The sequence below is a fragment of the Anabrus simplex genome, chromosome 5, assembly GCF_040414725.1.
Source record: "Anabrus simplex isolate iqAnaSimp1 chromosome 5, ASM4041472v1, whole genome shotgun sequence".
Lineage (NCBI taxonomy): Eukaryota > Metazoa > Arthropoda > Insecta > Orthoptera > Tettigoniidae > Anabrus > Anabrus simplex.
The window spans coordinates 328,363,206-328,381,118 of NC_090269.1; the positions used below are offsets into that span (position 1 = coordinate 328,363,206).

The following is a 17,913-nucleotide window of genomic DNA, read 5'->3' on the forward strand; positions in this document are numbered from 1 at the left end:
GCTACTGTACTTCCACTACGCGTGGACAGAATGACGTAACCGGCATATCCTGCTACGGCCGTTCAAAACACATTAGGTCCTGAAATATTTGGCTCAGTTATGGGCAAACTAATAGGACAAGGTAAAAAGTACATAGCATATATTGTGAGATGTATTTTTCTTTGCCGTCTAGCTTAATATCTGCACGTATACCCCTAACACCCTGTATATATAGTGGAACAAAGTGTATAAGTATACATACGGTGTTAAGTAGAAACACCAAGTGTTTATGACAGTGTTTTCAGAACATCAGGGAACTAAATAATGGAAAAACATATTCTATGAAACAGCATATTGCCGACAAGAGATTTTGAGTTGCATAATAATTACGACACAATTGTAATACGAGCTTTGTTACGTTCACTAGTAACGGAACTAAGACATTACAACATGCAGAGAATCACTTCAGTTTTTAGAACACTTCCCTTACTATGCTGTAGTAAGTCAGCTGGCGAGCGGCTATTTGAGGAATCTTCACTTTCACCAGCATACTCGTTCAAGAGCAAACACAACCCTCGCATCTTAAGGGAAATTCTTTGTCAAGACTGGAGGGGAGGCATACAACGGCAGGTATTGACTGCGTGTGTGTGAAACAAGCAGACGTCCAAGACGAATAATATTATTAACAATCCTTCGCGATTGAGCACGAGATAGGGAATGCAAGTATCAAATGAGTAGTGTTCCGATATATTGTAGCAGTAGTACAGTGAAAATACCGTGTGTGAGTGTAAATAATAAAGCGTCATATTTCTGTGTTAGACATAAGAAGAGAAATGAATAATTATAACTGCAGTATAATGGAGTACTAACTTCTCATGGCGGAGTCCTCTGGCGGGGTTGGTGTTAGTTGCGAAATGCGAGTAGTATCTCATATAATTATGTAGAATCTAAAACATATCTTTACTGTAATATAGATGTAGATACGCGAGTCGTAGAGTTAAGATACGAGGGCACAGTCAAATTATTTAGGGAACTTTTGTCGTCGTCGTGTCGTGTTAATGTGCTTAGATATTATTATTATTATTATTATTATTATTATTATTATTATTATTATTATTATTATTATTATTATTATTATTATTATTATTATTATTATTATTATTATTATTATAAGTATGTTGCTACTCCAGGTTATTTATATAAATTTTAACGATTGTGTGAAGTACAATTTCAGTTTAGTGTGGTATCGTAAACATGTCTATTTTGAACTATTTAAAGGATCGTCGTTGGATAATTTTTTAATTAATTATTAGCGTCATTTTATTCGTGTGGACCAGCATATCGAGTTAGGATTGTGGTATCTTAAGTCAATATTATGACCAGGAATTTATTTGATTTACTATCATAATGTCAGTAAATGTGATAGTAGTAGTTACTTTTTGAATCGGAATCTGAATAAACGATTGGGTGATTATTATTATTAAATTTATAGCCTATAGCAAGAATTATTTTTCATTGAAATGAAATGTGATGTTGAGTGACAATAGCAATCAGATACTTGTTGAGGTTCAGATTAAACAGGATATTGTGATACGTGATGTTCCTCTTAGAGAATAATTGAGAGATTTCTGCACCAGCTGGTGAATGGAAAATTTATTTATTTATTTATTTATTTATTTATTTATTTATTTATTTATTTATTTATTTATTTATTTATTTATTTATTTATTTATTTATTCAGTGATGAACATAACAGGCTTTTTGCCCAATTACAATGAGGAAAAATCAGCGATGCAACTGACATGAATTGAATATCGGTATTGTGAAGCCGAAGGAAGATATTATTGCAAGGAAGATATGCTAATGAACCAGTTGAAAATATTAAGTAGTAGAAAGGACCTAATGACGCATTGGTAGGCTAATTGTGACGCAACATCGATTATCGATATGTTAAATTTTATTGATTATTTAGATTGCCACAGAAATGTCGTTTTGGGCATGGAACACCCAATTGGTTTATTAAGATTGCTAGATACTGTTTTAGTTCGTGGAATTACTTTTTCGTATGACCCTAATCATTATTATTATTATTATTATTATTATTATTATTATTATTATTATTATTATCATTAAAATTTTATTACTTTATTTTTGGCAATTTTTGTGCTACGGTCCTTAATGCTGTCATGAACCTCATTTCATGAATAGATATAAATGGATTTTACAGTGTATCTGGTTGAGTAAGGCACGAGACTAATTGGTTTATGGTCGTGGTCAACGGTTGTTTCAGCGATTTATTATTATCTGGGCACTGAAATTAACCAATAATCATTAGTATTCAATTCAATAACCTCATATTATTATGATTTCCTTGGAGAATTTATGTGGATATGACTTCTTGTACACATTTGTGAATAGTAAGTGATAGTTTGTTGTTCCCAACTTTTTTGTTGACGTCGTAGGCTAATCATTTAGCTGTGTCTCTTGTTGTAAATAATACCTTACTGTTAGGGTCTATCTTTGTCTTAAGTGGGAGAGTTATTTCTCTTTGATTTAATTTAGAATAGTTTGGTGTAGGACTCGCGTAAAATGTAAGAAAATGTTTTAGATTCGAATGCAACAACAACAACCCAGAGAAATTTTATGAGTTATGAACTGGAATTGGTGTGAACTAAAATTTATGTATATTTTAAAATTGTATGTTTTGGAACATGAATTATAGTTAGACAGTTCAGTAACCATGGGTAAAGAAGTAATTATTATTTACAAAAAAAAATATTTAGGCAATTGACTTTTCTGTATTTTACACAGTGAGTAGTATCTTTCTTTTTGAGAAGAAACTTGTCATGGTAACTCTTATTTAAAACAAATGTTTATTAAATTTTGTAAACGAGAGTTCATTGTAACCACCAGAGGTGTGATCTATTAATTGGACACCAGTGGCTAGATATTCTTGTTATCAATCTTCTGAAGCAGTTAATTATGCATTTTTGGAATTAATTACGATTTTAATTAATTATAATATTAACATATTTATTTATTTTCATGTAACTTCTGAGCAATTTTATTATTCTTTTAATCGAGTTTGATGGATTATTATTATTAACACTTCTGATGCTTGATCTTGGATAGCCACTGTAAATTCATTTGGTTAAAATTATTATTATTATTATTATTATTATTATTATTATTATTATTATTATTACTGTCCACTTATTAATACATTTATACATGGTCATTATCACCATATTACCATGCGAGTGTGTAAATCAGCGCAAGTATTTAATGAGTTTGATTAACAGATTTGGTAATTAATTATAAATTTCTCACTAGGTCGTTAACAAATTATTTATCATAAGAGTTAATCAGTGATGTGATATCAAGTCTTATTTTATGAACAATACTCTTGGACATTGTGACAATGTAATAGTAAAATTTTGGGTCTGAATTTGCATCACATTCACTAATTATGGATTCATTACATTTCTTCATTTTTCTTTTATTATGATCAATCAAATTTTATATACGATCTTCAAAATCAGTCTGTGTCATGATTTTTTTTTAATTTAGTTAGATGACTATCCTTAGTTGAGTTTTACCTTATGCATCCCTTAATTGACGACAGGGACTGATCACCACTGAGATGGATCTCAAAGCTTCGGTACGTAGCCTATATTCTTTTCAGGGGCAGCCGTGGCAATAGTGGACTTCAAATCAACACCGAAGCAGCTCTAGAAGGGTGCAGTATAGTCACTTTCGAGTGTATTTGTGCAGGTTTGAATTTGGTCATGCATGTTGGTTTTATGAATGTAAGGACGGATGTCAACAACAGGAACAAAAATCCGACCACTGAAGTGTTAAGGATAAACGTTCTAATTATGAAGACTCACAAGAGTATTAACGGAAAGTAAGTTTATTGTTGATATATACAGAATGATTCCACAATACAAACAATAGTGTTTTGAAACATGTTCGTGAAAGACATTTATGCGAGTTGTGAACGTTTAATTTATCATATTCGCTTACACAGTAATGAAGAACTCTACTGAAACCAATGGAGGTAAATTTGTTCGGAGATGCGCCTTTCACACTTAAGAGCACCTCTATAAGAGTCAGTTCAGTGCCTCTTTCAATGCACTGTTCTTGTATTGTGGTTAGCTTAGTCTGACACACCCACACATGACATCACACGACGTAGGGCCGGTAGAGCGGCTCGCTAGGAGAGGCCGACGCCGCCTCTCCCCCACTCTCGGTCGACGCCTCCCGACGCTCCTTACTGCCGCCCGCACGCCGGTCCACGTCTTCTTTGGCTTTGGCTTCCTGCTGAGCTTTCTTACTCCGTTTCCACTTCATCCGGCGGTTCTGGAACCAGATCTTCACCTGCAAGAACAAAGAGCTCTTGTTAGTGTGCAGCTGACAATGGCTATGGACAATTTTAATATATACGGCAACATCTCTCATTCTGAAAACTTACACAACTCCTGCATACATCTATAGTATGGACTAGTTATATATTATTATTATTATTATTATTATTATTATTATTATTATTATTATTATTATTATTATTATTATTATTATTATTTCTTTCTTAATCATACAAGGTTGTTTTTTCCCCTCGGACTCAACACGGGATCCCACCTCTACCGCTTCAAGGGCAGTGTTCTGGAGCGTGAGACTTTGGGTCGGGGGATACAACTATGAAGGAGAACCAGTACCTTGTCTAGGCGACCTCGCCTGCTATGCTGAACAAGGGACTTATTGGGTGATGGGAAGATTCGAAGGGATAGACAAGGAAGAGGGAAAGAAGCGAGCGTGGCCTTAAGTTAGGCACCATCCCAGCATTTGCCTGAAGAAGAAATGGAAAACCATGGGAAACCACTTCGAGGATGGCTGAGGAGGGAATCGAACCCTCTTCTGCTCATTTGACCTCCCGGGGCTGAGTGGACCACGTTTCAGCCCTTCTTACCACTTTTTAAATTTCGTGGCAGAGCCGGGAATTGAACCCGAGCTTCCGGGTGTGGCAGCCAATCACACTAATCACTACACCACAGAGGCGGACATTATTATTATTATTATTATTATTATTATTATTATTATTATTATTATTATTATTATTATTATTATTATTACACATACGACCCATATAGAGGCCTACATAAGTAAACTTCCGATTATTCGTTGTGCAGGTTATCTAGGTATCCTAAAGTTTAAAAAAAATAACAATAAACAACGATAATAATAATAAAATGATGATACTGGTTTTACTTCCCACTAACTATTGTACTTGTACGGTTTTCAGAGTCACCAAGGTCCAGGAATTTTGTCCCTTCTGAGTTCTTTACTGTGCCAATAAAACTACCGACGAAGCTGACATTTGTGTACACGTTCGAAAAATACGGGAACCTGATAACCTGTGCTCAGGAGGACTGCATTCTACCGTCTGAACTACTCACCTGGGTATAATAAATAAATAAATAAATAAATAAATAAATAAATAAATAAATAAATAAATAAATAAATAAATAAATAAATCTACTGTAGTGAGCATTACTTTTTTTGCGACTGAATTAATCTTTCTTCACGTTGTGTTATGTAGCCGTTATGGTGGCAATAAATCCCAGGCTCGGTCTCTTACACTTAACCACTACAGTACAATTTTGCTGTAAAAATTACAACAAGCCATGACAAAATTAAATAATATAGTAGCGTAAAATGATTAGCAAACATCGCGATAACAGTAGACATTATTGTACATTTATAAAATGTACATGACAACATAAGGTAATTTTAAAAGAACAATAGTAAGTAAACGAAGAAATTGGAGTACACTATAAACCTATATAACTAGTAAATACATTCACTGTTTTAGGAAAATGTGCTCACTAACGTACTCGTACACATTTCACTCGTCATACAAGTCATCTGTATGGATGCAGACGACCGTCGAATTCTAGTCTGGAGACGTTCTGGCAAGCTCAGTGATCGACGCTTCATTGTAGAGCGGTTACACGTCTCCAACGAGAGGAGTAACGATGTGAGTGCTATTTTCTACAATTGCTGCTCCCCACTGGCGGCGATCTTGTGTGCTTCCCTTCCTGGTGTAGCTCGACAACGCCATTTTTCAGTAGGATAATGCCAGGCCTCACACAGCATGGTCTGCCTTGGTGATGTCAACATGCCTTCCTTGGTCAGTTAGAACTCCAGACCTCTCGCCCATCGAGAACAGTTGGGACCATTTTGGATGGCAACTTCGACCAGCAGCAACTACGACAGAATTGGAGGGTCAGTTGCGTCAGCTGTTACAGGATCTTCCTCTGTCTATATGCCTCCATACCTGACCGTGCTACAGACCAGCACATGAACTAAGCGAGGCCTGCAAGTGTTTATTACGCTACAATGCATGCTTGGTGTGGTTTTTGAAGTTTTCTTTATGCTATCACGTCCTGGGTATTACTCGCGCAACTTCAAGTGTTACTTGGGCTCCCTAGTGCTGAATCGGTCGACTTCGGTTATCTTCGAGATTCGTATTGGCAACCTTTGAAACACAAACTATGCATCGCTGTGAGACATCTGGCGTACACATTACGTACTAATGTTAAAAATTAAATAACTGGAAAGGAGTATTGAATAGGTTGAACCTCCTTTCCAGTTATTTAATTTTTAACATCAATAATTTCAATACGGAACAATGAAATTTTTATCTTTAAAAAACATTACGTACCTACTAGTACTGTTGTTATTTACACAGCAAAGCAAAACCATTGAATTCATGCTAGGAACAAGATTCGCATCGAGAAATGTTACGGTATATAAGGTTATATAATGTGTGCGTGACACAGTTGTTGGCTTAAGACAATCCAGTTTTAGAAAATTCATATCGATCGATCATATTATCGATTCAATTCAGATTTCATTTCCATTCAGTTGGCGGTATTACCGGAACCGGTCCTCACTCCTCAACCCCGTAACACCAAATATCACTAAAAGTTGCGCGAGTAATATATACCCACTTACATGAGTCTGTGACTGCTCCTTCATGGTGGGCATTTTTTTTTTTTCGCAAATGAGTGAACGTAGATTGAGGGGAAATATCTTGTGTTGCAGTTGTGTACTAGACCAGGTAGTTCGTAAGCTACAAGAACAGTTTAGGGAACAAAGAGAATTTTCATTTTAAATAACTTATTCAACAAACACAAGCTGATAAAATGATGAACACTTAATTTCAAGTTCACTGTAACATCAAAAGTTTACTAACTTTCTTCCTTGCCTGGTTCGATCTAAACGCTCCCCAGAGAATGGAGCACAGATCCTGGCTGCCATGAGTCGTAAATCTGCAGCCAAGCCTCTGCGGATTTTTTTTGTCTTCCTTAGCACGAGGCTATCTAAAATTCACCCTCCTCATCGCGTTAGAACTCCGAATCTTGAGGTATGGTACTAGAAAGGAAAGCGTGCTCGTTGGGAATTCTTAAGTTTGTATTTATACACGGGGTGTATCAATTTGTTCTCAAATCGATCAATTATTACACGTAGGCTTAGTATTTCAAGTTATAAAATATAAAACTGCAGACCGGGCTGAGTGGCTCAGACGGTTGTGGCGCTGGCCTTCTGACCCCATCTTGGCAGGTTCGATCCTGGTTCAGTCCGGTCGTATTTGAAGGTGCTCAAATACGTCAGCCTTGTGTCGGTAGATTTACTGGCACGTAAAAGAACTCCTGCGAGACAAAATTCCGGCACCTCAGCGTCTCCAAAAAACATAAAAATAGAGTGTGGGACTTAAATAATAATAATAATAATAATAAATTTATTATTATTATTATTATTATTATTATTATTATTATTATTATTATTATTATTATTATCTGTATTAATATTATAAAAAGGAAAATTTTGTATATTTGTCTGTAACGGATAGACTCAAAAAACTACTGAACCGATTTTAAAAATTACTTCACCTATAGAAAGCTACATTGCAGGTGAGTAACATGGGCTCTATTTTATTGTCAAAACAGTTCGAGGGGGGGGGCAATGGGGGGAGATAAAAAAATATTAAAATAATAGGCTAATATAGGCGAAATCGAATTTGTCGTACAAGGACGAGACAAAGCTAATTTTAAGCCCCTTGACGCAAAGAACAAAACTCGGTAAGCCCTACGGGCCCGAAAACCATGTTTTACGGCCCTAAAACCAACCGTTATGGAAATATTGACACCACACTGCCCCTGCTCTAAGAATCGGATAAAGAAACGAACGGCTGTAACCATGGCAACGTCAGCTTCAGGATTCTACAGCAGCGAAATTATGCATGTACGTTTGAGCATAGGCCTAGCTGCCAACCAAAATTAATACACATATGATTTACTATCTGGAAAAAATAAACTGTTATGTAAGGCGCTCATAGCATTTGGGCGGGGATGGAAAAGAAGTGAAGTAAAAAAAATAATAGCCCCGAAGATCTCCGTAGTACTGAGACCAGCGGTTGCCGATGGGTAGGGACACGATTTTTTCGCATCAATTTGTGCTGGATTTCGCGAAAAGGAAACAATTTTTCGCGTTATTTCGCGAAATAGGGCTGATCCCATCGCTTTAATTTCGCGTTAATCATTTCCTAAAATTATTCATAAAAGTTTAATTCGTGAGATTTGTGAATTATTCATGTGAAAGATAAATAAAGAGAAACAATATTGATAATAATTTATTATTCCTTATGTAATCTTGATGAGACTACAATATAGCCCTAATCAAGATTACATAACAAATTACCCTTTCACCCTATGTGGCCATACTTTTAAGGGCTTTTATACAATATTAATACGCAGAAATACTTCTGTCGAAATGATAAATCGTATTTTGTCTCCTGTTTGCCTTCACACACGTGATACTGGAATACAATTTCAAGATCCTTATTTTCCACGAATTTCGCATAATTTGCGCACTTATCGCAAAATAAGTAAATTTCGCTTTAAAAAGGCCTTGGCACTGTAATTCACGAAAAAAATAACTAATTTCTTAACTAGAATCATATGATTCATTAAGATATCTCAAAATCGCTTCAAAATATTTCTTGTCGCGCTTATCGTTAATGCGAAAGAATCATGCCTCTACCGATGGGCCTCCGTTTTTACGTACTGGCTTAGTTTTCAGCATTTTGCGGAGTCTGTTACCTATAGTTTGAACTATTTGCTATCAAATCATGAAGTAGTAGGATCACTGATGTTATTAGTGCCGATATTTTGGTCCACTTTTACGATCATTGTAACTATGAAGACAACTTATACAGGTGTTAGGTGTATACCTGCAGATATTTCTTCTAGCAATAGAGAACGGTGTGACGAACCACTATATATCAAACTTTTAGTAATTCTCGGAAGTTATTTTCGAGAGCAAAGAGATACGATGTTTTTAGAAAAGGTAGTATGCCTTGTTCTTGTGAATGAATAGCTTCCCTTTGGGAACAGGCGAGTCACGCGCCATGCGTGCCAAACTGGTTTCTGTTTATGTTTACGTACAACAGCTGAACGCTACCTGTGCAATGCACGAGATGTTACGTAACATACTTGTCAAACTGGTTTTATGTTTAAGAGCAACTGAGGTACGATAACAGCTGAAGGTGGCTACTACAGTAGCGTATGCCTTGTTACGTTACATTCTCGCCAGACTGGTTTCGTAGTTGTCAGTATTCAGTTTCCGTCTTAGGGGCTTCAGACAACCCTGGTCATCGGTTTCGGACCCTGGAGATGTACCGAATTCTCAGCATTAATACTGGTTCATTTGCTGTTATGTCCTTTAAGGGATTGGGATATGTGTGGTCATCAGCCCCGTGGTCTAGTGAGTATGGAAATGACCTGAAAACCTGAATCGGCGCGGGACTTGTACGAGCGTGTGATATAATTATTGGTTGGGATAGGCGCGCTGGGACGTGAAATACAGTAGATCCCCGTTGTGCATTGCGTAAAGGTAGAAGAAAGATGGCAGGTCCTTACGCCAACGAAAGCAGTCACGGGATGCCCAAATGAGTAGCATCGGAATTGAAATATCGAAACACATCGAACGTTTAGTTTCAAAGGAATATTGAACATGTTATACAACTAAATAAATTAAACGTACCTACATTTCGTGCCTCCTTCCGGGCTGAGTTGCTCAGACGGTTGAGGTGCAGGCCTTTTGACTCCAACTTTACAGGTTCGAACCTGGCCCAGTCCGGTGGTATTTGAAGGTGCTCAAATACTGTAGGTCAGCCTCGTGTCGGCAGATTTTCTGGTACATAAAAAGAACTCGTGCGGGACTAAATTCGGGCACCTCAGCGTCTCAGAAAACCGTAGAAGTAGTTAGTGGGACGTAAAGCACTTAACGTTATTATTATTATTATTATTATTATTATTATTATTATTATTATTAGGTCATTAAAAGCTGAAATGCGTGGAAGAAAATAGTAAAATATGCGTGGTTTAAGGGGAAACAAGATGAAATGTATGTCACGTGAGTTAGCATCGGTCGCAGTAGTTACCTACAGATTACTATGCGTAAAACGAGAACCATGTCAAGCTCGTGGGGATGAGTCAGCTGTAATCTCGTATTGTGTATAAAAATCAAACATACACATCAACAAATATAAGAAACATAAACAAGGTTACACGTTAGAGACATGTAGCTATTAACCTGAACGCCAGGCCGACGGTCTCTTTCATGAGTACAGATGAGTTATCAAATTATACACAATCCACAGATGTCGAACATATCTAAGAAGATTCCGCCACAACTATATTACATTTACTATGATGGTGCTAATAACAAATCGCAGCAGCTATTGGCTTTACGTCGCACCTACACAGATAGGCCTTATGGCGACGATGGGACTGGAACGGGCTAGGACAGGGAAGGAAGAGGCCGTGGCTTTAATTAAGGTACAGCACCAGCATTTGCCTGATGTGAGAATGGGAAACCACGGAAAACCATCTTCTGGGCTGCCGAGAGTGGGGTTCGAACCCACTATCTCACGAATAATGGATACTGGCCACACTGAAATGAAATGTCGTATGGCTTTTAGTGCCGGGAGTGTCCGAGGATAAGTTCGGCTCGCCAGATGCAGGTCTTTTGATTTGACTCCAGTAGGCGACCTGCGCGTCGTGATGAGGATGAAATGATGATGAAGATGGCACATACACCCAGTTCCCGTGCCAGGAAATTTAACCAATTAAGGTTAAATTTCCGACCCTCCCGGGAATCGAACACGGTACCCCTGTGACCAAAGGCCAGCACGCTAACAATTTAGCCATGGAGCCGGACTTAAGCGACTGCAGCTATCGAGCTCGGTAAATCGCAGCAGATTACGCTACTGCGTGTTGAGATGATGCCGGTAGAATACAGTATACCTGTTAAGACATAAGGCTGCAGTAGAAGGAGAGGAAGAAGAAGGTAACGAGAGCCACATAGTCAAGCAGCACACAGCTGAACAAAGTGCACATTAGTGACACAGACATAAGAGTGGCGTGGTCGCGGGAACTACAGTCGCATTCGTAACACTCTGTTGTAGAAAAATAATGAACTAACATACAGTACGGGCTCCGTAATTCCAGGTCGACGGTAACAAGACTATCTCGAATAGAAAAGTACGGATTTACGAACGTACACGAAAACGCCTGTGAACAACATAATTTACCTGTTAAACATTACAGTACAACAGTTTAGAAAACAAAAACATACAGATTGCATTAAAAGAAATGTTAAACTTTCTTTTGTAAATTAACAAAACACTCTAGCCAATCTTCTTAAGTTAAATGTTAACTTATAGTTCCTATTTCAGTAATGATGAATATAAAACGATTATTTTATTGAATATTTATACGTGACGACGACGACGATGATGATGATGATGATGATGATGATGGTGATGATGATGATGATGATGATGATGATGATGATGATTGCTGTCTTAATGTCATCGGCCCTTAAAAACGCAAAGTGTCCTCTGTTTTAACTCGTAGGGAATAAGAAACATAATATAAATTGCTGGAAGCCTTTCCCGATAGATTCATGAAGGGCGACCCGTGTTCTGTTCTGCTACACGATACACTAGCAGCTTATAATGGTATTCGTGGTATTCATGCACTGGCATTATTCAAATACTACTACTGATGCTACTACTACTACTACTACGAAGTAACTCGCGTACTAGTACGGACGATAATTCGTATCTCTGACAGCTGTTATTCAGGTCGAGGTCAGACATACCGGTTTCATGTAGGGGTGGGGAACCCGTCCAGCGACATCCCCGTCGCTAAGAACAGCAGACAACCGGCATGTGACAGGTCTAGTGCTTTTGTCGAACTGCTTACGTGGAATATTCTCCCACAGTGCGATTTCAATATCATGGTCTTTTGGGAGTCCAACTCGCCGTATGCAGAAGCAACCCGTGTTGACGTGTACGTAAATAAAGTTTATTACGTCAACGAAAGAATGCGTGGGATAGAATTTCAAAGTGAGTAGTATCGGAATTGAAATGTCAAAACACATCGAACGTTTTACTTCATACCAGTAAGGGGCATGTTATAAACATAAATTAATTAAACGTACCTTCCTTTCGTGCTTCCAACCGAAGAGAACATGTTTAAATGTAAATGAGGACCTTCTAGCTTACTGCTGATTTTGCAGTGCCTATTCAACGTATCAAAATAAACGTTGCCAGGCTGAGTGGCTCAGACGGTTCAAGCACTGGTTTCATGAACTTAGCAGGCTCGATCCTGGCTCAGTCCGCTGGTATTTGAAGGTGCTCAAATACGACCGCTTCTGATCGGTAGATTTACGGGCACGTTAAAGTATACCAGTGGGCAAAATTCCGACACCGCGCGTCTCCATTGGCACGTGAAGATTTATTATTATTATTATTATTATTATTATTATTATTATTATTATTATTATTATTATTGGGCGAGTTGGCCGTGCGATTAGCTTGCATCCGTCGAAAAGCCACTAACAATATTATTATAAAAACTGTATTAGTCTATTATTACTGACTATTATGAAAATAAAAGTTAATCGCCCCACTCAAACTTCGTAGCTCGTAATCTGTCAGAAAACACTAAAGAAAATAGTGAACTTTTAACAGGTCCGAATTATTATTAATATTATAATTGCAGACATGTCTCCGAAATTACCGAAGCATGTACTTACAAATTGTTTTACGTCGCACCGACACAAATAGGTCTTACGGCGACAATGGGAATGAAAAGGGGTACAAGTGGGAAGGAAGAGTTCGAAGTCTAATAAAGGTACAGTTCCAGCATTTCCCTGATGTAAAAATGGGAAACTACGGAAAACCATCTTCCCGGCTACCGACAGTAGAGTTCGAACCCACTATCACCAGAATACAAGGTCACAGCTGCGCGGCCCTAACCGCACGATCTAAGCCCCAATGCCGGTCTGCGTAGCTCGGACGATAGAGCGCTGGTCTTCTGATCCCACCTTGGCAGGTTCGATGGCGGCTCAGTTCGGTGGTATTTGAAGGTGCTGAAATACGCCAGTCTCGTGTCTGTGATTTACTTGCATTCAAAATAGTACTGCTTTACAAAATTCTGGCACTTCAGCGTCTTCGAAAACCGTGAAAATTAGTTGTTATTATTATTATTATTATTATTATTATTATCATCATCATCTGTTTACCCTCTAGGTTCGGCTTTTCCCTCTGACTCAGCGAGGGATCCCACCTCTACCGCCTCAAGGGCAGTGTCCTAGAGCTTCAGACTCTTGGTCGGGGATACAACTGGGGAGAATGACCAGTATCTCGCCCAGGCGGCCTCACCTGCTATGCTGAACAGGGGCCTTGTGGAGGGATGGGAAGATTGGAAGGGATAGGCAAGGAAGAGGGAAGGAAGCGGCCGTGGCCTTAAGTTAGGTACCATCCCGGCATTCGCCTGGAGGAGAAGGGGGAAACCACGGAAAACCACTTCCAGGATGGCTGAGGTGGGAATCGAACCCACCTCTACTCAGTTGACCTCCCGAGGCTGAGTGGACCCCGTTCCAGCCCTCGTACCACTTTTCAAATTTCGTGGCAGAGCCGGGAATCGAACCCGGACCTCCGGGGGTGGCAGCTAATCACACTAACCACTACGCCACAGAGGCGGACGAAAATTAGTTAGTGGAACGTAAAGATAGTAGTAGTAGTAGTAGTAGTAGTAACATTATTATTACGGACGTTTTAATTAAACGGGTCCGTTACATTACCTATCGGCACTTACTGTCCAGTAATTAGCCTTCTGTCCACCTCTGTGGTATAGTGGTTAGTGTGATTAGCTGCCAACCCCCGGAGGCCCGTGTTCCATTCCCAGCTCCGCCACGAAATTTGAAAAGTGGTACGAGGGCTGGAACGGGGTCCACTAAGCCTCGGAAGGTCAAATGGGTAGAGGTGGTTCGATTCCCACCTCAGCCATCCTGAAAGTGGTTTCCCGTAGTTTCGCACTTCTCCAGGCAAATGCCGGGATGGTACCTAACTTAAGGCCACGGCCGCTTCCTTCCCTCTTCCTTGTCTATCCCTTCCAATCTCCCCATTCCCCCGCAAGGCCTACACAAGACCCCTGTTCAGCATAGAAGGTGAGGCCGACTGGGCGAGGTACTGGTCATTCTCCCCAGTTGTAACCCCCGACCCAATGTCTCACGCTCCAGGACACTGCCCTTCAGGCGGTAGAGGTGGGATCCCTCGCTGAGTCCGAGGGAAAACCAACCCTGGAAGTTAAACAGATTAGGAAAAAGAAGAATAAGCCTTCTATTAGAAATGCCCGGCGGCAATTCCATAGTAGACAGAGCTCGATAGCTGCAGTCGCTTAACTGCGGCCAGTATCCAGTATTCGGGAGATAGCAGATTCGAACCCCACTGTCGGCGGCCCTGAAGATGATTTTCCGTGGTTTCCCATTTTCACACCAGGCAAATGCTGGGGCTGCACCTTAATTAAGGCCACGGCCGCTTCCTTCCCACTCCTAGCCCTTTCCTGTCCCATTGTCGCCATAAGACCTATTTGTGTCGGTGCGACGTAAAGCATCTAGCAAAAGAAATCCACAGTAGCTATTTTTCCTTCGAGCAATGTTCACGCATGGTTGCAACTTCGGTTTTTGAAATCTGTCTCATTAATAACAATATGACTGAATACTTACAGCCTTTTCTTTCAGTGTCCACCGTCCTTTCATTGACCTGAAAAGTTTATGAATAAGCATGGACAACTCGCATTGTCTATTGTCAGAAATTCATCGTAGACTGTCGCAATAACAGCACAGAAATGTTGCGCTCATGATTCATTTACTTATTAACTATTTCCTTTCATTTTGTCAGCTTGGATCACTGAGTAATGCCATTGACGTCTTATAAATCACACACAACCACACAATACTTTATTCGCACGTATGTGCTGGTGCGTATCTTCGAGGCCACTGTAAGGATCCTGTGTACATTTCACACAGAGTACCCTAGACCGGTTTTCGAGTTCAGCAAATGGCCTGGCACGCGAGTCATCCTCTCCTACTTGCCAAGCCTTTAGGGGAAGTGCACAACAGCATGTGTTGGCCTGCGATAAGAAACAGGTTCAACAAGCCCTAGACTCTGCTACTGTACTTCCACTACGCGTGGACAGAATGACGTAACCGGCATATCTTGCTACGGCCGTTCAAAACACATTAGGTCCTGAAATATTTGGCTCAGTTATGGGCAAACTAATAGGACAAGATTAAAAGTGCATAGCATATATTGTGAGATGTCTTTTTCTTTGCCGACTAGCTTAATATCTGCACGTATACACCTAACACCCTGTATATACAATTATCAAGATGAAGCGCCCATGACTTGACAAAATATTTCAACATTTACACTCAGATTCATTATATGATGTGCGACATGAGTAACAAGCCCTGAGAATTATAATTCTCGATAATTATAGTAGTTTGTTTTATGCATCGCGCATTTCCTTGATCATTTTTAATAGTTACGAAATGCCAGATCAAACAAATACATTCAATAATATTTATGTTTGTGGTGCTATCTAGCGGCAGTATACTTACACTATAATTTCAAACAAGACAAATAATTTCTACGTACTTAAGTAAATACACCAGTGATATAAATATCTAAGAAGTCGCTCACACCGATAGTATGAGTAACGAAAGCCAGCTTCTGATAACCCGTACGAAGAGCGGGTACATCTGCTAGTTATTATATAGAAACTGTACTGTACTGACCACACGACTACAACCTACCACACCAGTGTAAAAAGCCATCAAGCATATGAGCATATGTTTAATAATAATAATGTACAAATTTGCTGCAATTCATTCAGGCATGCAGTCATCCATTCACTCTTACAGTAATTCAGTTAATTCATAATGTCTATTGTAAGCTAAAGATAAATATATTGGGACTCGTGACAAAGTTAAATGTTTGCACTAATTTAATAATAAGGATAAGTTAAATGTTGTCCTAGAGTCCTACACTATATAACACTGTTTAATGTCTAGTACAAAAATAAATAACATTTTTTAAACTAGAATGTAGAGACTAGGTGAAAATAGTGATTAGGCTTAATGTATTGTTTAATGTAGTAGTAGATAAATTAATTGTAACAACAAAAGCATGCATGAAGTTATAAAAAATAATTTGGATTGCAATAAGTGATTACTCTCTCCTCAGTTCCAGGCGATCCTGAACTAGGGGATGGGAGTATTCTATTCTACTTTATCACACTGTGTTTGTGTTATTGAGACGCCTGATTTTCAGAATTAGTGCCTACGTCAGAAAAACTTTTTTCGAGCTCTGCTCATAGGCCTTGTAGTGTTTATAAAATTAAATTAAATTAATGAATAATAACTCCTCGATTTCGTATAAATATTCATATAATTCGTTTCAAAATATAATTATAAACGGATAACATTTCAATATAGTTCAATATGAGCAATTTTTGACATGGAATTTGTATATTGGGGCAGAAACGATACAACTTTATGGACTGGCAGTGGGCATTGCTATAAGGAGAGGGGAACGTGATTACCGCAGTGGCTTATTTGCTAGCAGTCCCCTCATACGACGAGGTTCGAATCTCGGTGACTGCATGGAGCAGAATTTTGGGAGACGCTAAGGTGCCAGATTCTTTCCGCAGGAGAGTTCTTTCATGTGCCAGTAAATCCACCGACACAGGGCTGCGTACTTAAGCACCTTCAAATACCACCGGATTGATCTGGAAAAGAACCCACCAACTTGCACTCTACCGTCTGAACCACTCAACCTGGCTCTATAATTCATTTAATACCACTGCTAAAGTACTGTAGTCCATTACAATTTTACTCGCGGAAAATATTTATAAATTAAATTCTATAATTTCTTCAACAGTGCGTTAAGTAAAAGAGTGTCATTACTTCATACACACTTTCTTACTTCACGTACTAATGCTCGATTGACTCACCTTACGCACTGCTAACAGTGCGTCAAGTTTTACACAACGCACAATTGTAAAAAATAATTTAACTTTACATTGATATGTAATTACATTATAGGCGTTTGGCAATTCACTGGAACCTTTACAGTATTGCTATAATTTAATTTTGATATATCTTGATCGTTAAATGTTAACTGAAAATAATATGATTACTACAACGTCAGACTGATTTCCATGCCTCATTCGTAACAGCAGCTTTCGAGGAAGCACAAGAAGAAACCACAGCAGTGACTACCCACCTCGGTCCCCTAGCCTAATGCTATAACTTGACTTCTGTTGTCGCTAAAATATGACCAGAAGCCGGGAGATAGCAAATCCCGCGTTCAAACATGGAAGGCTCCATCTATCGTCGGCTTACGACGTCGCTAAGACGCGTCGGCATTTGTCTTGTCGCCAACAAGTCTCCTAATTACATGCGCATCAGCAAGTCATCGCCGTCACCATGGCAACCCGCTGAGGAAATGAC

General features: G+C 38.9%; 1 protein-coding gene across 1 annotated transcript in view; it reads right to left on the reverse strand.

The window, feature by feature from the left end:
• Window positions 1-3,886: 3,886 nt before the first annotated feature.
• LOC136874876 (motor neuron and pancreas homeobox protein 1) overlaps window positions 3,887-17,913 on the reverse strand; it is a 218,715-nt gene continuing 204,688 nt past the window's right edge. The window contains exon 3 of the mRNA XM_067148573.2: window positions 3,887-4,359. Within this exon, the coding sequence (XP_067004674.1) occupies window positions 4,165-4,359 (195 nt within the window). The 3' untranslated portion in view covers window positions 3,887-4,164. The remainder of the gene's footprint in view (window positions 4,360-17,913) is intronic.